Consider the following 22,091-nt stretch of genomic DNA (forward strand, 5'->3'; position numbering starts at 1 on the left):
CTTGGGGTCTTGGAGACTCAAAAAATTATCTCCCACAAACCTTCTTTTAGGAAGCTACTGCTGAATGTGTTCTAGCAAAACAGAGAAATGAACCAAGAAAGGGGAAGGTGTAGGGCTAGAGATGAATTCAAATTAAGGGAGAGTTGAAAGGAATCCCCAGGAAATGGTGAAGCGAAATCCCAAGGTAACAGTAGGCCTAGTTTGGTAATCAGTCCAAATTTCAGCAGGTTAAAAACCTCTTGAGTTCTTGATTTCATTAAGAAAATAAAATTAATAGAATTGTGACTGTAGTTGAATTAACTGAGGAGCGGTTTAAAGAACTGGGAACACCAGGGTTAAATTAGAGAAGAGTACATTGGAAACTAAAGCAATTTTTTAAGAAAGAGACATTAATTTCAGGATAAAAAATGTACACAGGAAAGTAAATATATCACATGTTCAGTTCTGAATAGCTTTTGCAAAGTCATGGTAATTTGATTTAAATTTTAAAAAATTTAGGAGCCATTTTGTGCAGAGGGTATTTCTTGGGACACATGGAAGAAACAACCCAAAACCAGTTTGGAGGGATGTTCCTATATTCTAAGCTACATTGGGATCCCATCAAAAAAACAAGCAAACATAAAACAATCAACAAAACACATAAAAACCAAACAAAAACACCGAACAATCCAAAAGTCCTGCTTAAAATGAGCTTAAATACATGTGATTATTTTTATTATAAAGAGATTGAGATGCATAATAAATATTAACTCAGTTATGCCTATAATTTTTTTCTTTACAGTCTTATGATATCTGATGTTTGAAGTGCATGGTTTGATTGTGATAGTAAAATTTCTTTTCTAATTTAGAAAAATTTTACTTTTAGTATGCAATTTTACACATTTCACAGTAGCAACACCTTAAAGTTACTCTTTTTAAAATTGAGGTAGAGTTGGTTTTTAATATTGTGTTGGTTTCAAGTGTACAGCAAAGTGATTCAGTTTTTTATATATCTACATGAATTTTTTCAGATTATTTTCCACTATAGGTTATTATAAGATATTGAATATAGTTCCTTGTAAATCTGTTTTATGTATAGTAGTTTGTATCTGTTAACCCTGTACTCCTAGTTTAACCCTCTTCCCCCCTTTCCCTTTTGGTAATGATTAAGTATGTTTTCTATGTCTGTGAGTCTGTTTCTGTTCTGCATATATGGTCATTTGTATTGTTTTTTTAGATTGATTTTAGATTGTTTTTTTAGATGTTTGTCTGACTTACTTTGCTTAGTATGATATTCTCTAGGTCCATCCATGTTGCTGCATATGATAATATTTCATTCCTTGTGGCCGAGTAACATCTATTGTGTGTGTGTGTGTGGATGTATATATATATAGCACATTTTCTTAAACCAGTTGTCTTGATGGGCATTTGAGTTGTTTCCATGGCCTAGCTATTAATATTATAAATGGTGCTGCTGTGAATATTGCAATGCATGTATTTTTTCATCTTTTCTGGATCTATGCCCAGGTGCACTGCTCGATCATACGGTAGTTCTGTTTTTAGTTTCTTGAGAAAACTGCATGCTGGTTTCCACAGTGGCTACACCAATTCACATTCCTACTGTGTAGAACAGTTCCTTTTTCTCCAGACCTTCTTCAGCATTCATTATTTGTAGACTTTTTGATGATAGTCATTCTGAACAGTGTGAGGTGATACTTCTTTGTGGCTTTGATTTGCATTTCTCTAATAATTACCTGTGTTAGCACCTTTTCATGTGTCTGTTCACCATCTGTATGTCTTCTTTGGAGAAATTCTAGATCTTCCCACTTTTTGATTTTTTTTTGTTGTTGTTGTTGTTTTTAAATACTGAGTTGTGTTTGTATATTTTGAATGTTAACCCCTCGTCAGTCACATCATTTGCAAACATTTTTTCCTGTTCCATAGGTCTTTTCATTTTGTTGATGCTTTTCTTTGCAAAGGCTTTTAAAAGTTTGATTAGGTCCCATTTGTTTAATTTTTGCTTTTACTTCTTTTGCCTTGGGAGACTGATCTAAGAAAATATTGCTGTGATTTATATCCGAGAATGTTTTGCTTTTAGGAGTTTAATGGTGCTGTTTTATGTTTCTGTCTTTAGCGTTTTGAATTTATTCTTACATATGTGAGGGGGTGTCCTAATTTCATTGATTTACACATAGCTGTCTAGCTTTCCCAACACCACTTGCTAAAGAGATTGTCTTTTCTCCATTTACTGTTCTTGGCTTCTTTGTCAAAGAGGTGTGTTGCAGGTATGTGGGCTCATTTCTGGGTTCTCTGTTCTGCTCCACTGACCTGATGTCTTTTCTTTGCCAGTATCATGCTGTTTTGATAACTGTAGCTTCATAGTACTGTCTTATATCTAGAAGGATTATGCTTCCAGCTTTTTTACTTTTTCCTCAGGATTGCTTTGGCAGTTCTGGTCTTTTGTGGTTCCATGTATTGTTTATTAGTATTAGTATTGTTTATTAACTTTTAAATGAGATAACTCTAATTTTATTTTTCAGTATTTTAATTTTTTTTAACAGAGTAAAAAGAAATTTGAAAGAGAATGTAGAGAGGCAGAGAAGGCACAACAGAGTTATGAAAGATTGGATAATGACACTAATGCAACCAAGGCAGATGTTGAAAAGGTAAGAAATAATTCAAGCTGACTTTAATATCAAAATATTTTTACTTGCATATGGATCATACTTATAATATTCATGTTGGTATTAGAGTTTCTGCAAGAGATACTCTACATCTAACCTAAAATACACATATTTGTGTACTTTAAATTACAATACTGGTCTGAGAAAGTAAACAAAATTAATAACGTCAACTGCATTCAGAGTGCATAGGAAAGACGTAATTGCTCATAGGAATGAGGTTCTATCCTATTCCAAAATAAGATAGAAAGTCTAAGGTATGTTGATAGGGTATGCAGATAGAGGCTGCATAGTGTGCTTCCCAACTTTACAGAAAGGAAAACATGATAAAACTGTCAGAAATGTGAGAAATGTGATTTATCACTATTTGTTTATTAGCTCATTCATTCATTCACTCATTTTGGAAGGCTGAATTCTCTCTTGTCATTCACTGAGTCTGGGCCAGAAGTTCTATAACATAACTGTTGGTAGGGTCAGTCCTATAACTGTGTGGCTTAGCTTTTCCTTCTCCCTTACTGTATGCTCTTTATCTTGGGATATTTGACACAGTGATAGTGTTGAAATGTTGGAGTTTTGAAATATAGACAAACCTTACTCCGTTCTTTTGTATATACAGAGGTCCACCATTAGTATATTTTCTCCTTAGAATTTTATAATATTCTATAGCATCAGAAGAAGAAAAAGTAAGGAGAAAGGAATACTTTATTTTCTATGTTCCATTTGCTTTACCAATTTTTTAAAAACCCTAAAATCATAAACATTTTAGGTTACAGTTACCTTAAAGATCTTCTGCTGTAACTATGCTTTTATCTTATCTACCCTATTTTTAATAACCTACACCTCTTATGATAGTAAGTTCCCTGTCATTGGAAATATAGAATCTTAAAATAGCCTGTTCATTAAAAAAAAAAAAAAAATTACCATTTCCTTATATTAACCCCACTCATCTCCCTGTTCACTTTCAGTTTGTAAAAAAACTAAAATAACAAATCTATTTTTCTCATAAATAGGTATTTAGATATTGTTAGCAGATTCTCTACCCATAGATGAACTGTTTGTTTCTTCAACTATTCTACATATGAAATATCTTCAGGTTACCATTCACTGTGACTACTTCCATTTAGATATCATTTAATTAACCAATATTCCACTTAAAGTATGTTATATCAAATGGGGTATAGTTCATTTGATCAGTTCTGAGTGTGATTACCTTGCTTGTTTTGAAAACTAAATTTATATTAACTATACCCTAAATGTATATTGTTTTTTTTGGCAGTTATACCTTAAATGTATACTGTGTATTTGGGGTTTTTTTTTTTTGTAGAGTATACATTATACCCTAAATGTATATTGGTTGTTTGGATTGACTTTCAGTGAGTTCAAGGTTAACTGAAATCCCCATGTCTTTTCATATATGAGGAGTTACAAGTTTATGTGTCTCAGACAGAACTTGTACTGTTGGCATTTTAAATGCATATGCCAAATCTATGTCAATTACTAGATTTGATCCTGCTGTTAAGGTTTTTGGATCCCTGATTTTGATCACCCACTATGTTAATTTCCTTCTAGGTATCATGTAATACACATAATGTGTCAGCATTACTTGATAAAAATGTTGACCACAACACTTGCAAACAAACTGTTTTATATGTGGGAGTCTGGAGTCTTCCTTGCTGGTTGACACTGACTACTTAAGAACTCTTCTGATATATCAATTTAATACATAGTTTGTGTACTAAACAAATTAGGTTTAACTGGACTCTCATTTTTAGCTTATTCATTTCTGTCTATAAAGATATCTTTAGATACTGTTCATACATCTTGAAGTCTAGATATAACATGTCTACTAGTTAGTTTGACCTAACTAGTTCAGAACTTTAATGTTTATATCTTCCTTTTTTTTTTTCTTGTTTGCAGCCCCTTTTTTTTTCTTGTTTGGGAAAACTTTGAGGATTTACTTTAGAATCTAGAGAGTAGAGGAATTCTGTTTTCAGTGTCTAGGAAGGGAAGGGAACATAGATTTAAGTAAGTACTGATAAAATTAAAAAACAAAAACAAAAAAAAGGTGAAGAGGGAGCAGGCCAATTAGTGTATCTTCCTAAAGAAAAGGAAGGCAGGGAGGGGGGTTCATGTTTGGGAACGCATGTAAGAATTAAAGATATTAAAATTTAAAAAATAAAAAAAATTTAAAAAAAAATTAAAAAAAAAAAGAAAAACAAAAACAAACAAAAAGGATGATGTGTGGGAGATCTATTAAAGCATGATTTTATCAGAAAAAAAAAAAGGCAGTTGCACAACACTGAATATACACAACACTATCAAACTATACACTTAAAAATAATTAAGATGGGTAAATTTTATGTGTATTGTGTATTTTGCCACAATTAAATTTCTTTTTTAATTTACTGAAATATAAAATAGAAAAAGAAAGCAAAGGCATTAGATGTGAAAACCAGAATATGTCAGGGAAGGTGTCAGTTTTCTTAGTTTCTAGTCTTACACTTTTCCATAACCTGTTGGAGTCTTTCATCTAGGCTTTAGGTATCATAGCCAGTGACTTGAAATAGGACACGCCTCCCCTGAAAGAAAGAACCATTGTGGGTAGGGAATGCTTGGAATCCTTCATTTCATCATAGTTTGTAAGAGGAGGGAGAAAAGGGAAAAGGAGTAAATGAATGTGTTCTTAGAGTCTCAGATTAGAACTTGAAGTGTATTTTTCTTTAGAAATACTTTAGGCAATGGTGTTTAGTTTCCATAGTACTTATTATTTTAATCTTCAAGAACACCATGAATTAAATGGATATTTGTGGACTTATTTGAGATCTTGACTACCATGTATATCTGTGTGTCAGTTTGTTTCTGAGTTCAGAAGAACTAACTTGTAGGTCTACTGTTAGACGGTTAGGGATTACAATTATAAAAACTAGGATTAGAATAATGAAGTGTATTCGCAAAGTGCTTTTATTATTTTCAGAGAAGTCTCATGTAACAATTTATAGCTTGGAATACTGAGAAACTGTATTTGGAGTTTGGAATATTGAGTATTAACTGAGTTTGGAATACTGAGTGTTGGAATATTGAGAAAAGAGTTCAATTCTTTTTTTTTTTCCTATTCATTTATAAGCAATTGAGAAAATTGTTTAGATTACCTCCAGTAAACCTGGAATTAATGATTTGTGTTGTTTGTATGCAGATGTTCTCATTAATATAGATGGCATTAATGTGACTCATTGGAAAAGCATTTCTGTAAGAGCTTGAGATGAAGAGAACTATATTCTAATTAAGCATTCCTTTAAGTATCAATATCTGTTGTTTTGTATAGAGGTAGAAAGTATTGTTAAGCATTATCCCCAAATTACATTTTTACTGTTAACCTGGATTCATTGTGGTTCTGAATTGAATGTAATTGGATTATGTTTGAAGAGAAGTTTTACTGATAACTTTGTAACTGTCTAAATAACTCCTGATGTTTTTTTTTCCTTTTCTGATTAAAAGCTTACTGTTTAAATGCTTACTGACAAACCGCAATGTTTTCATTTATTTAATTAGAAAAACCCATTCGTTGTTAAGAAATTTTATTCGAATGGTTTATTACAAGGGAGAGGATTTATTATTGTAGTAAGAGAAAGGGAATATTGCAACAGGGCAACTGGCCATAGGGAGGGGACATATGTACACCTATGGCTGATTCATGTTGATATTTGACAGAAAACAACAGAATTCTGGAAAACAGTTCTCCTTCAATTAAAAAATAAAGATCTGTAAGCATCTCCTTTACTTTTAAATGATATCAGTAGTTAGAAAAAGCCTAGTTTTAGTATAACTTCTAAAAAGTGAACTAACTGTGATTTTGTTGCACCTCTTCTCATTGGTAATGATTTGGACCAATTTGCCTCTAGGCTAAACAGCAGTTGAATCTACGTACGCATATGGCTGATGAAAATAAGAACGAATATGCTGCACAATTACAAAACTTTAATGGAGAACAGCACAAACATTTCTACGTAGTGATTCCTCAGATTTACAAGGTAAAATTTAGAGATATGAAGTTAACCTTATTTTAGATCTGAGAAACCTAGTCTTGAAATGTAAAACTTTAAAATGCCAGGCATCAGTCAGAATGTTTCTAGATTCACTAGTCATAAAAATTGGTAATAAGAAATTTATGATTGATTATAGATATGAAAAGTAATTTTTTTTTACTTTGAAATCACAAATTTTTCACAGATTTCATAGTAGTATATTAAATAATTCACTAAAACAGTGACATTTTCCAGATAAATTTTCATGCTACATTAAGTATTGTGAGATGGGAGACTTCATTGGAATTTTGTATTATGGTCTGCTTATCTAGAATTTGGATGTAGCCTTTGACACTATTAGCAGGATCATTGGCGTTAGTCCAGATGGCAGAAATAAATCTTAAGAAATACATTTGCTACCCAGGTTTTTGCCTGCTTGTCTTCCTAGCTGTTAGATCGTAAATGTAATTCAGGGTTATAAACCCCATCCATCATCATTTAGCAGTTGCCAGACAGTCCTCAGGTAAAGACCCTGGAGTTTACATGAAGGTGAAATTATGTTACTGCCTATTCTAGAAAGAAGAGAAATTAGAAAAAAGGGATTTAGTGAAACAGTGTTGAAAGAAGTGGTACCTGGGAGAGCTGAGCTTATGTGAAAAGTGTACACTTTTCAGTCCAACATGTACACCCGTGGCTGATTCATGGCAATGTATGGCAGAAACCACCACAATATTGTAAAGTAATTAGCCTCTAATTAAAATAAATAAATAAATTTTTTTAAAAAGTGTCAGTCCAAATACCCCCCCCCCCCCCCGCATGCCCCCCGCCCCCCAGCCAAGCTATTAATAGAACTACAAAGGAAGCATAGTGAGAGGTAGTGGACCAGAGAAAGTATCAGATATTGGTGGTTTAATCCAGAGCATCTAGTCAGCCAGTCCTCACTCTGTAGTGCTTTTCTAAACTTAATAGCTAAGCCTTCATATTCCAGGGAGACCTTAATTTGTAGATTCACTGCTTTGTTGTGTTTGGGGGCTTGCTCTTTTTGTTTGGACCTTGCTATAGATCAGTCTTGCCACTTTGTGATACTGGGTTCAGTCCTTCTGTGAAAATGCTGGTCTCAGAATAAATTCCCAGGCTTTAGGAAGTAATTAAAGAGGAAAAAATTGTATGAAGGTTATAGGAGTTAGGGGACTTAAGCAGTGTAATTGCTTCCTGAAAAGAAGAAAGGTCATTGTTGTTGACAAATAAGAAGTGTCAGAAATTGCCTTTAAGTTATTTGGCTTCATGTGCCCTGGCATAATTCTTGATAGCAGATGCCAGTGAATTTTTTGAATTGTAGGGATCCCATACATGAACCACTTTGACCTTTTAGCTTCTTGTTTTTCCTCTTGTGTCCCCAACCTTTTGACAGTCACTTTGAGCTGTAAACTGTAGTAGGTTTGGGTGCCTGTTAGTATGTGGTTGACTGTGGATTCTTAGTCCAGCCAGATCTTAGCAAGTGTTCTGAACTAACTTAAGGGTTTAGAAGTCTCACACTTGTATATGTTATATGCCAGCTGCTTGAAAAAGAAAAAAATCAAAATTTCTGTTTTCAAATGAAACTTTACTGAAGAAAAAGCAGAGGTTGTATGAACTAGGGAGCTGGTAAGCTGTAGAGAGTCCCTTATAAGGCTTGAAAACTGGTGTCACCTGGTTTTCAGCATATACTAAGCCTTGAATTTTTATTCTTCTGCTATTTCACAGGCCTCAAGTTTTAAGTGCTTTCACTCTGTAGCACTTGTTAAAAGGTACTTACAACAGTGTAACTGTTAGGGGATATCTTTGTGGGATTTTTGTTTCTGTTTTTGTTTTGGAAGGGAGTTTCTTCAGAATGAAAAGAAAAGTCAATTTTCTTTTTTTTAAAATTCCTAATTATTAGCAACTGCAAGAAATGGATGAACGAAGGACTATTAAACTTAGTGAGTGTTACAGAGGATTTGCAGACTCAGAACGGAAAGTTATTCCTATCATTTCAAAGTGTTTGGAAGGAATGATTCTTGCAGCAAAATCAGTTGATGAAAGAAGAGTAAGTGTTTTATAATTTGAATAATGTATTTGATTTAAATTAATGAAATGGATTGGGAGGGGGGAAGTAATTGATGGATTATTGATTTTAAGTTATATTCTGTAGAAGTAAGTCTGGCTATACATTAGACTCTTTCAGGCTGTAAGGATCACTTGAAACACTAAAGTTCTAATCACTTAAAAGAGGTCTAATGCTTCTCTTTCTTTTCCCCACTAATTTTTCAGTTCTATTCCAAGAGTATAACTAACCTGTAAACTTTATGCTGCAAACTGTATTATACTATTATTATTTAAACTATTATTCTAGTGAAAATTTAAAGAAGGAAATGGTCAGATCTAGAGTTAAAAGAGTTGCTTGTTGCCAGAAGAGTTGGCATTTGAGTTGCATTCTGAACCATGAGTAGTGTATGAATGATGGCCCAAGAGAAAAGGAAGGAGAGCACTGTGAGTAGAAGTAACTGCCCCCGAGAAGCCCTTCTCATGGAGGGTGCAGTCATCAGGGTGTACACACTGAGCCTCAGCCAGCATCCTTGTTTTAGAATCATCATGTCAACCTGTGACCCTCAATCCTTTTCATTACCCGTTTCTTTTTATCACTCTTTAAAAAAAAAAAAAAAATTGGAGTATGGTTGATTTACATTGTTGTGCCAGTCTCTGCTGTACAGCAGAATGACTCAGTTATGTACATGTATACATTCCTTTTTATATTCTTGTCCATTTTACTCTATCACAGGGTATAGAGTATAGTTCCCTGTGCTCTACGTCTGCAGTAGGACCGTGTTTATCCATTCTAGATATAATAGTTTGCATCTACTACAAACTCCCAGACCATCCTTCTCTTTTCCCTTTCTTCTGTTCATTACCTATTTCTTTAATCTGGTTTAGGTTAAAAGAAATTGACTTTCTTTGTATTGTCTTTCTGGCAAAAAGTCTTAAGATATTTTAATTCTTCTTATCTGTTTCTAAAGATAATTTGAAGTTATTATTCCATCAAAAGAAAAAAGAAGCCCTGTTCTTCTTGAAGAAATAAATTTAATTATCTTATTATATCTTGAGTAAGGTCTAGAAAAGGTCTCGTACCCGGTTATTTTTCAGTAAATACTGATTTAATGACTCAGAAACTGAGGATGTGAGAAAAGAGAAAGAGAAGGGAACCAGTGTTTGGGGAGTGCAAAATAGGTACTACATATTTTAGTCTTCACAGCAGGTTGGTTTTGTATGAGTGAGGATCTTTCCTGTAACAGAATTCTGACTTTAAAAAAGAAAAGATTTGGGGGTTCTTTAATTGTTAATTCAGAGTTACATCTTGGTGTGATGGATCCAAGATTAGAAATATAGTTAGGTCCCTCCTCCTCTCAACCTGTTCTTACCCTTTAGCAAATGATTGGTGTGGGTGGCATTAGTGACAAAAAAAAAAAAAAAAGTAAGGTATAACTTAAGGATGACTTTTGACTTCAGTGATAGGCAAAGTGCACTATCAGCAGAAATAAGGAATAAAATAGGAGAGGTTGGTTGGAGTGCGGGAGGAGTTTGTAAAGAATTCTGTTTGAAACTAATGAGTTTATTTTATTATTTTTTTTTTTTTTAGGTTTAGTTTAAAGTGTCAGTAAAACATTCACGTAGAGGTATATGTATGTCCAAAACTAGCATGTAATACTTACATGAGCTTTACAGTTTTGGGTAAATGGTGCTAAGCTTTACAATTTCAGAGTTACTTTTTGCCCTCTACTGTTTGTGAGATCTTCATTGCTCTGTTAGTATTTTCAAGTATGTCTTTAATACATTTTATTTATCCTTTCCCCTGTTGGGTAAATGGAAGGCTTTCTGCTTGTCTCCTACCCTCTTTTACAGTTAGATACCCTTTCCTCTATTCTATAAAACAGAAAAACTTTTTCCTTTAAAACTTGGAATTTCTACTTGAGAGTAACCTCTTCCTATATCCTTTTTTGTCAGTTAGATGTTAAATATCAGCTAACTACTCAAGATGAAATTCAGTGGGTTAAAGCTATGGAGTGAAAACATCCATGACTATTACAAATTAATATAGTGGTCATTTGTTTGTGAATTATCTTTTTATAGGAATTAAAATATTTAGGAGTTATTTCATATTTACAGGAAGTAATTATTCATTTTGAACCTTTAATAAGTATTGTAGAATTATTTCTTTAAAGTTTTATTTGTTGTTTTCTGACACAGATTGAAGATTTTGAAAGCTAATATGGTACTATTCTTATGTGTAGGACTCTCAGATGGTAGTGGACTCCTTTAAGTCCGGATTTGAACCTCCCGGAGACTTTCCATTTGAAGATTATAGTCAGCATATTTATAGAACCATTTCTGATGGGACTATCAGTGCATCCAAACAGGAAGGTGGAAAGGTGGATGCCAAAACCACAGTAGGAAAGGCCAAGGGCAAGTTGTGGCTCTTTGGAAAGAAGCCAAAGGTAAAAGTCATTAAAATTTTCTGTGCTGATGATTTTGTTCTAGTGTGTCATTTAAAATAATGTAGGTATTGGATGGATAATGGTTTACTACTAACAGAGAATAAATATTTTTATTTGAATGATTCAATTAACTTTTCACTTAGTAGAAACATAGAATTTTGTTCCTTAATAATAAAAATTATTTCTGAATTTAACATTTAATAATGAGTAAAAATATTAAATAAGTTAGTATCTCTTAAATGATATACTTTTGAAATTTCATTTGTATGTAGTTTCAGTTCAGATTTTTTAGGAGCCATGATGTGACTGTGAGATCACTGAAATTGCAGTTCTCAATTGGAATGATTGATCACAACAAAAATAAATGTCAAATTAGGTCTTACAGATCATACTAACAGTTACTTTTATCATCCATGTGAATATTTTTTATCATCCATGTGAATATTTAATGGGAAGGGGCTCAATGCGTGTAATTATTTGACGTTTTTAAAAATCTCTAGTTTATTAAGAGAGTCTCTCTCTTAACTTCTTGTCTAAACCCATCTTTTGATGTGCTGTTTATTTTAGATAAATTTAGCTCAGCCAGTGAGCAAATGGAATAAATGAGTATTTAATCTTCTTATCAATTTAATGGCTATAAAGTGTCATATCAGTAGGAGAATAGATAATCTGATGTTCTGTATTTGTTAAAGTATACTTGATTATTTTAATTCATTTTTCTGCTCTTGACATATGAATTTAGATAACATTTAACTCATTATAATATACCTATAAATATTTTTAAAAGCACAGTTATAATTAACTCAAGCTTTATTTATGCTTTTCATAACATTGTTCCATCGAGAAGTTGAGAGGTGAGACTTTTTTAAGTCAGATCAGAGTAGCTAGGAAAACTTAGATACACAAGGAATACTGAAAATTTTTTTTAAAAAAGAGGTGTTTTTTAAAAAACTAGGGATGAAATAGAAACAGAGAGGAAAGCCACAAATGTAATGAATCTTTTTTGCTTGTTTATGATAATAGTTACAGTTTTAATACTTTATTTTAATAGACATTGCCTGTTTAGATAACTGTTAACTATAGCTTCTGCCATTATCTCTGACAAGTATAGGTTAAGTGTGACTAACTAGGTGGTTTTAATAATCTAGATATCAGAAGATATTTTTTTATCTAGGTCATATTGCTCTCTCTAACCTTATAATTTGTATACTCTCTATTTTCGGTCTGTTAGCTTGTAAAACAGTGATCAAATGAAATGGTACATTTTTAAAAGTACATTTGACTTTAAAATGACAGTTTTGGCAAAACTGTGTTAAGTTTCTTATAATATTTTTATAGAAAACTATCTGAGATATATTTTGTAAAAAGTATGTTGCCAAAAATAGAATTTTCATTTAGGAAAAAAAGCTATGCACATTTGGCTTATTGATTCCTTTCTTTATTTCCATATTAGCCACAATCCCCACCCTTAACCCCTACTAGTTTATTCACATCCAGTACTCCTAATGGGTCCCAGTTTCTCACATTCTCCATTGAGCCCGTGCATTATTGTATGAATGAAATAAAAACAGGGAAGCCCAGAATTCCTTCTTTCAGAAGTCTCAAAAGAGGGGTAAGTTTAATAATGGGTTAAAATGCATGATGGCCTATTGTGTGTGTAGTGTGGCTTTTAATACTCTCCACCCTCATTATAAGGCTCTCTCCTGTAAATATATAGTTTAAAACACCACAGAATTAAGTATAGCTGCCCTCAAGTTAAAAACAACTCCTCTTTATAACATTTGAAATGCTCAACCATAAAAGAATGGTATTATAAAGAGGGTGCTGGGTACAATCATATTAGCTATTTTTCTTTTTTTTTTGTTTATGTGAAGTCATATGTCCACCATTGTCTTGTAATGTATTTACATTTTTAAGACTTTCAGTAATTTGTCACTGAAATTATTCATGTAATAATCTGTCACTAATGATGACTTCTGTGAATTTTATAAAGTACTATTTTGTTGGCAAAAAAAAAATAAAGTTCTATTTTAATTTTAATTGCCCTACTATCAGAAACATAAAACACAATTGCCAATAGTTAAAAAAATCAAAGACAGGCATGTTAAATAATCAAGATTGTAGATCAAATTAAAATAATATATTGCAAAGTATATTGTATAAGTTATAAAGCCTATAAAAATACTAGATTTTATTGAGTGATGGATGGATACATGGAATTTGTTTTCTTAAAAAAAAAAAAAGTATTTTTCACCAAATTTTTCATTTTTTTCCCCATAAGCTAGCCTTTTTAATTTGCTTATAACTAAATATTCCCTTGGAGAAGGAAATGGCAACCCACTCCAGTATTCTTGCCTAGAAAATCCCATGGATGGAGGAGCCTGGTGGAATACAGTCCATGGAGTTGCAAAGAGTCAGACATGACTGAAAGACTAACACAAAGATACTCTGCAAATGAAAAATTTTAGGATAGTGAAAAACAAATACTAAACTGTTTCTTAGCAACAACTGTTAAATACTACTGATAAATTAGTGTTAATTCATTATGTTAGACTAATTTCTGTTGTTTAAAATCTGATTTGAAGGGCATGGTTGTAATATTCATAGCTCGTAATTTAGATACATTTAGGAGATTGGGGGCTTCCCTTGTAGCTCAGTTGGTAAAGAATCTGCCTGCAGTGCAGGAGACCCGGGTTCGATCCCTGGGTTGGGAAGATCCCCTGTAGAAGGAAATGGCAATCCACTCCAGTATCCTTGCCTGGAAAATCTCATGGACAGAGGGGCCTGGAGGGCTGCAGTCCATGGGGTCACAAAGAGTCGGGCATGACTGAGCAACTAACACAGGAGGTTTGTATGAGCATTTGTTTAGACATATAAAAATCTTGGGTGTAATAACCCACAGATGAGAACTCAAGAGTTTGTTAGTGTCATAAGAAGTCTAGTTGTTAACAGCATTGCACTCACTCTTGGACTGACTCTTTCTTTCAGTCCCTCTTCTCCTTTCCCTCTCCCTGCTGCTACTCCCTTCCTCCCCTTTCTTTTTCCTTCTCTGCCTAGCTTGTGTGCTTCTCACTCTTCGGTAGCCCTTTCTGTCTTTAAATTGCTTTAGTTGGGTTTCTCTTTTGGTCACATGTAGAACAAGATACATATCTCATAGGGCAATATTATATTATTATTTGCTTTTCTATTAAAACAGTATGACAAGCTAATTGGTGTTAACAAGGCAACAGAAATGTCCCGGTGTATTACATTCTTTTTGGGACTTCATTTTTTTCCTGTAATGACCTGAACTTCTTTGCATTACCTTTCCTAACTCTGTATGTAAATGTTATTATAGGTTAATTCATGACATTCTGAAAAGTCCCTGTAAATGAGTCTGTGTTACGCTTATAGGCACTACAGGTGCCTGTAATCAGTTTTAAAAGCTCTTTTCACTTGTTTAAAAGACTTTAAGAAGTCATACTTGGGATTTTTGTTGCCTGAATTATGAGAGTAGAATTAATTCCCATCTTTCTTCTTTGTGATGACTTAGACTTCACTAAATATTATGCTCTTGCAGAAATCAATGGTAATCAAAAATTGCAATTACTACTTGTAATTTCTACAAGCCATATTTTTGGAATCTCTCAGGTATCCTGCATATTGAATCTACCAGGGCTAGTTACAGTACCCTGCACAGCATAGTCTTAGGGATATGAAGTACATACAATTCTGTGAAAAAAAGTTTAGTTATTTAGAACTGTGAGCCCTGGAGAAAGAAGCTTAAATAAGTGACATCTTTATTGTTACTGAATAAATTCACAGGTAGAATTTTATAACTGTCGAACTTAAAAGTGTCTGTGTGGTCATTATTTATTATATTTCCACATATTGCTTCAGCTTTAAATACTAGGACATTTGTTGGGGTAGGGAGGCTAATTCCAGTAGGCCAAAATGGTTGCACTTATTATTAGTTATCATGCCAAAGAAAAAAGCAGTATGCAAGATAGACAATATGATAGACAAACCAGCTGGAAACTGGGATAGAGCAAGAAGTAAAGTTCATTACCCTGGCATTGAGAACTTTCTTTCTGCTTTGATTGATATTTGGTAGTTTAATTGACACTATTTCAAAATTATGTTCTCTTTCCACTTAAGAATTTTCTCAATATAGAAAAGGAAGATATGCTTTAACAAACCATTTATGTGTTTTTATGTGAATTTACATGTGAGTCCATAAAACTGAAAAAGTCTTATGGTTTATTAAAGCTGATGAGTTGTACCATTCAAATCAGAAACTCTTGTTTTGAGCTATATTTGTTTCATCATTTTTCTTAAATATCTGCTTTTGGATTTTATAAAAATTTATAATTTCTTTCATTCTTAAGAAAACCTGCAGTTTCCATTATCTTTAAGGACATGAGAAATGTTATATTGGACCAGTGTTTTTTAGTTTGATGATGGTACTGGTAGACTTTTTCTGAGGGATGAGGGTCTATAATTTCCTTCTGTAACATCAAAATCTAACCTTAAATAGATATTTAGTGCACACTCAAAAGCTATTTAATACAGAAATGAATAATTTTTATTCTAACTACTTCATTGGTACTTAATGGGTGCTCCTTTTTTTTTTTAGTATATATATATATATATTTATCTAGCAGTAGTGAGTCCATCTAGCAAGTCCATGTTTACTGTCTAAATTATTCATGATCTTATAGGCTTATAGAGTCATTTTTGTAAGCATTTATTATCTAGAATACTGTTCTCAGGATTTTCCTACCTCAAAGTTAAATACACATAATGATTTGAATTGCCTAACTGATTGCCTTTTTAGCTCCCTTATGTATTTATTAAGATATAGGAGGTATGTGAAATTTTCAGTATAGTATTTCTCTATTGAACATGAATTGCTTTAAAAAAGACAAAATATATTTCTAATATTTACGAAGAACTTGAGTTTTTATATCCCCAAATCTAATGAACTGTGATTTTATTGTCTAATTAATAGTAAAACTAAGTTAGCTAAAAACTGAAACATTTAATATTTTAGTTTTAACTGTATTACTCTTTTCTCTAAATTGTATTAATAAAGAAACTGGAAAAATAAGCTGCTTGAGATTATCATAAAAGAAATTCAAATAATTTACCTATTTTGTTTCTTATTGATATGATTTTGTTTTAATAATATTTATAGAAGACCATAAATATCGTATAAAAATTTAAAACTCTAATCTTAACAGGAATTTTGTCATAGCAAAATAAGTTGTGGTTTTTGTTCCCTGAAACTACTGACAGTCTAAAGAATGTTAAGCTTAATTTGGAAAGATAATGGATAGCGTATGTCATCTTTTCTTATCATTGTAACCATTAATATATATGGCCAGTTCATCAGCGATAAGGGGTAGATATTTTTCTCAGCTATTTATTAAAATCTGTATTTTTATGTGAAATTCTACCTGATGTCCTCCATATTCTCTAAAACACCTTGGCTTAGTAAACAGGGGAAAACAGAAATTTTAGAAACCGCTAAACAAATGCAATGAATGTGAAGATAAACTTTGTAAGTTCTCCTGGGTATTATGAATCACAGTGTGTGTGAGTATGTGGGTGTGCACACACACGTATGCATGTGTACATGTGTGTTTAGTTGGGATGCTTGACAGATGCAATGCCGGTTGCAGAACCCTGGGAACCCACAGAACATGGATGATACATACATAAGCATTATATATATATATTTACGTATTCATAATATGAGAGGACTCTGTCAGATTTTCAGAAAGAATAAATTTTAACCAGTTCTCTAAAAATCTAAGGTATATTTTTAGTGTTGCTTTTTGAGTGTATGGATTTCAGAATGAAAACTGAAAAAGAGCTATATCTTCAAAGCAAAATTCAACCCATGTATTGTATCTGTTAGCAAATATGTATGGGAAACATGAATCTAGGTGGCTCATTATTATTTTGATAATAGTGTGTTTTTTTAATGTGTCTGTAACATTAAAAATAGCATCTTAAAATTAAAGTAGATACGTTACCCTTACCTGCCCTGACGTATTCAAGTTCAAAACAATATTTTGAATTATAAAAATTCAGATAATGATGTTTAATGCATTGGGAAGAGTATTCCATTCTTTAATACTACATATAATATTTCTTTAAAATGGCTAATATTAGATCTTTATGTTCAACTTTTTGAGCATTAGGATTTTGAGAATGAAGTGCTGTATATGTGAAATCCACTTATGTAAAAGTTCTCTTTTAAAGAAGAAAATATATGATTGCTGATAATATCATTACTATTTACTTTTGAGTTTTAGTTGCACTTAGAAAATATCTGCCCATTATCATCAGTGTATATATATATTTTTTTTTTGCAAGTAATTTACTTTCCCCAAAATGTGATTACAGTTGTTTTTCTGGCATAATTGTTTGGATTGTGAAGTGTACATAATTTACTTTAATATCGTAAAAAAAAAAACAGTATAAGTTATTGCATCTTCTGTATTACGGTTTCATGTGAATAATATACCATTTCTTTCTGTTTTCCATTGAACTATTCAGTGGTCGGTGAAGATGGTAAGCCTTATGTGCTGATCTGTATACTGTGCCAGTATTAAATAATCACAAAACATTGTTTTGTTTAATTTAAAGCAAAGTGGTAAGGTACATCCCCACATGTTACCTTGTGTGTCTTTTCTTTCTATAATCCATAGTCCAACACATGCCAGTACCTCTGATGTCATAAAATTTAATAATAATGTGGTTAACTGTAACTCATTAAGCTCTTAAATGTTATTGGGTGGAGTCTTTTCATGTTACAGAGAATAAAATTAAACATTTTAAAAGTTACGTGGTAGAACAAAAGTTTAGTTTTTACAAAAGGAAAATTAAAAATGATTTTTCTTAACTCTGTAAAAAGAAAGATCATGTAAGTTTGATATGTAGTTTATCACAAAAATCATTAGATTTTCCAAAAAGTAAGAAAGAAAGATTTCCTGCTAGTTTCGTTAGTCAGTACTTTCTTTTGTCTACTACTTGAATGGGGATAGAAGTACAGATAACCTAAATATCATGTGTGTGTGTGTGCGTGTATGTGTGCATGTGTAGTATTCCTTTATACATATGTTTCAGACAAATTAATGAAATTGCATTGTGAAGACCTAACATAAAAATTATTGGGTGTTTACATAGTTTCTCATTTTTGGAAAACAAACCAGTCTTTTTCAGACTCTTGCAGTTTGACCTTTTATGAATTAGCATGTAGTAGAAGAGGTTTTTTAATGTCTCAGAGTCTTCTTTACAGCCATAGGAAATAGAGTGAGTTTAGTTCTCATAGTCTATAAAGAAATATGTTATAATGTCAAAATGGGATATTAGAGATTCAAGTCCCTACCTATTGTTAATAAATTTGAGAACAGTTTCATTACAGATAGTGAAAAGAAATCTGGAAGATTTACTTCTAAAGTAATTGTGAATTTATTACAATACTGCCAGCAAAACCATATTGAAATACAATTTTTCATTTCATTATATTTTTATCTTTGGCACAATATAATAGTTTTCAAACTATTGTACCTCAAATTAGATTAAATTTGACAACTTACATTTGTAATTGACCCCTAAATTTAAAGGTACTTTGTAGGAAAATTTGCCATTTGTTTATTTACATCAGATTTTTTTGTGATTGACAGATTTTTATTTCTGGGGACTGGTAGATTAAAAAGCAGAAGTCACTTGGGAAAGATGTCCTTTTTTTTCAAGGCAGGCTTATTGAATATCTGTAATGTTCAGGTCATTTGCAGAAAATTTTGTTATGAATTAAATGTTATATTTGATCATGTACTACCTGAAAAGCGAGTTTTATTTTTTAAAAGTAAGAGAAACACAAATGATGAAATAAAGCATATGTTATAGGCATAAATGGCTCAAAAAGCAAAGATGCATTTGTTGTGGGAGCTTATTCCAGCAATACTTAAAAAATTGAACTTATATGTTCTTAAAATTCCCATTTTTAAAATAAAAATGAAGAATAATAGTTGTCATCAATTTTTGAGTATGTAAAATCTTACATAAAGATGGGCTCATATTAAACAAAATCAGTACTTGCTAACATTGGATATAGTTGTGTCATCTCTAAGAAGATAACTATGGTAACAATGACATGATTAACATTTAAGAGGAGAAAGACATCATTTGAATCAGAAGTTACATCTAAGTATTAGAATGTTTTCTTAAATGATGTAGTTTTCTTGAATATAAAAACATTAAAAATTTTCAGACATTGAGGATCCTTCCTAAATAAGGATTTTGTCTTTGGATTTTATCTCTATTTCAAGAACTGAGGTATGGTTGTACAGAAGGATAATTGAAAATAAGTCCCTTATTGGAATATAATTTTGACTTACATTTCACACAGTGGATAGTTCTACCTTTTATTTTTTAATGATCAAGTATGTTTTGGTCCTAATGAATGGTTTAATAAATGTAATCACTCAAAGACTGTATAATATTAAAATATTTTTCATTAGTTTACCTTTATGAGGTAAGTTGCTTAATTGACTCAATTATATAAACTTTTAATATTTTCAGTCTGAACATTTGCAGTATCCTTACTGTCATGGCAATAGATTTGATTTGGGAAAGTGGTATAATATGTTATATATAAAATATTTTGTATAGGTGAGAAATGTTATGTGTTTCCATTTCGTTGTTGTTGCTGTAAGAAGGTTCATCTGTATTTATTTTAACTCTGCCAAGACCTGAATATAATGTTATACTGGTAATAACCAGTTATCTGTATCTGGTGATATTTTTACCTATTCTATTTCATGATTTTATAAAGTGACTGGAATCTGAACTCTTTCTTCAGTATGATTATTTTAATTAACATACATGTACATACATTTGTAGATTTCTTAAAAGGAGTCATTGGGCTAATTTGAAATTAAAATTGATATATATTCTTCCTTTATAATAGGTATATTTTAGAAATAAAATTTCATGAAAATATTTTTTATAATGATTTAGATTCTCTTTTCAGGGCCCAGCACTAGAAGATTTCAGTCATCTGCCACCAGAACAGAGACGTAAAAAACTACAGCAGCGCATTGATGAACTTAACAGAGAACTACAGAAAGAATCAGATCAAAAGTATTTTCCCATGAAGTCCTCTCTATTATTCCTTTCAGAGTCTAATATGAATGATATGTTTAAATGTGGGGTATAAAAGGCTTAAAAATTATACATCCTAACTGAAATACCTTTTTAGGGAAAAACACACTCCTAAATTTTGGAAAATTGTGTGATTGATCTGTGCTGTTTTTAAACTGAAATATTAGAGAGTTTCTTAGGTTCAGATTACTTACTGGATGCTAATAGTGTATGTGTATGTCTTCCATAAAATTTAAAGACAGTTTTGATTTATTATCAAGGATATGGACTTTGATAATTTTTGTTTTGCTTTGGTATGTAAATGGAGCTCAATAGAAATCTGAGGCTGAAATTACTTTGTTTGCAGCAGAAATGTTGGAAAACAGTGTTTGATTACTTACAACTGCAGATTCATTCACTCATAGCTTTAATTTTTTTTCAACTTCATAGAGTTTCTTTCAGTTCAGTTTTATTTTAGTGAATATAGAAATTTGTATATGATGAATAAAGGGTTATTACAGTGATTGGTAACATATCTGCCGTTACACTGAAGATAAAATTGAAGCTTAAACTCTAACATGAGTGATTAAAGAATTCATATTTGAGAATCATCTGAAGATAGGTGATATTAAAGTAGTCAATTATGTCTCAGTGAAACTGGAAAAATCAAAGCAATGAGATCATCTTTAAAAAGAAGGACTGTAGGATGAGATGAGAAGAAATCTTTGATTTTATGAAATACACTTAAGGATGAACAGAAAAAAAGAAGGAGCCAGTGAGGGAAATAATGAGATAAAGGTGAAAGGAAAGAAAAAGAAAATATTACCTCCAGGAAATCAAGGAAGAAAAGAGTATTAGGGGATGTTAGTAATGTCAGATGTTAAGAGTCCAGGAGAGCTAACTGAGGCATAATCTACAGGGGTAAGATTGGAGAAGTGAAGAGTAATGTGAACTTGGAGAGAGGCGGTATAGATGAGTTGGGAGAATGACAATGCTGTGAAGTAAGATAAGGAACACTGGTGGAATAATATGTCTGGATGGGGAAATGTAGTGACTTTGATTTGGGACATGATGAGTTTAAGAATATTGGGGAATACTCTTCCAGCCCTTGATTAAATCTATATAATCTCATTTAGGAAGCAAGAAATGAGACATGAAATCTTTTTTAAAAAAATTCTAAATGTTTTAAAAGACTGTCTCTATAAATTACTAATATTCAGTATATATGTGATCAACTTTGTGCAGATTATCTTTAGTCAGGTAATGTTTCATTAAAGTTAAAGAACTAGGACTCTTAAGATTAGGCTGCATGTGAGTCCCCAGAATCAAATGAAACTCTTTTACCTGGAAACATGTGAAGTGAATGTTTAATTTTGTGGCTTCCATCTCATTTTCAGAGAAGCGCTCAACAAAATGAAAGATGTATATGAGAAGAATCCACAAATGGGGGACCCAGGGAGTTTGCAGCCTAAATTAGCAGAGACCATGAATAATATTGATCGCCTGCGAATGGAAATCCACAAGAATGAGGTAGATTTGTTGTTTAGCAGTTTTGAAAGATAAGTTCATTTTTATAAACTTCTCTATGATAAATTGGTTCTTGCTAGAATTATCCTCAAATATTTTCTTGTAGGGTTAATAATCTAAAAAATTTTTCCTATTTAAAACTTTATGTAAAACTAAATATTTATACTATTTTTAATCAGCTGTAACATTGATCACTGACCAGATTGAAATAGAGATTTCCCTTCTCTAAGAATTAGATA

General features: G+C 31.9%; 1 protein-coding gene across 3 annotated transcripts in view; it reads left to right on the plus strand.

The window, feature by feature from the left end:
- The window catches only part of FNBP1L (formin binding protein 1 like), a 113,462-nt gene that overhangs the window by 79,660 nt on the left and 11,711 nt on the right, over window positions 1–22,091 (plus strand). For 2 of the 3 annotated variants that reach the window (XM_012176492.4, XM_004002206.5), the window contains exons 6-11: window positions 2,541–2,645; window positions 6,560–6,688; window positions 8,601–8,747; window positions 10,987–11,190; window positions 20,216–20,325; window positions 21,723–21,855. In XM_012176492.4, coding sequence (XP_012031882.1) covers window positions 2,541–2,645; window positions 6,560–6,688; window positions 8,601–8,747; window positions 10,987–11,190; window positions 20,216–20,325; window positions 21,723–21,855 — 828 coding nt within the window. Of the gene's footprint in view, window positions 1–2,540; window positions 2,646–6,559; window positions 6,689–8,600; window positions 8,748–10,986; window positions 11,191–12,643; window positions 12,803–17,736; window positions 17,752–20,215; window positions 20,326–21,722; window positions 21,856–22,091 lie in introns of all 3 variants that reach the window. The other variant, XM_012176510.4, reaches the window with a different exon arrangement.

This window comes from Ovis aries, chromosome 1, assembly GCF_016772045.2.
Source record: "Ovis aries strain OAR_USU_Benz2616 breed Rambouillet chromosome 1, ARS-UI_Ramb_v3.0, whole genome shotgun sequence".
In the NCBI taxonomy this organism is placed as follows: Eukaryota; Metazoa; Chordata; class Mammalia; order Artiodactyla; family Bovidae; genus Ovis; species Ovis aries.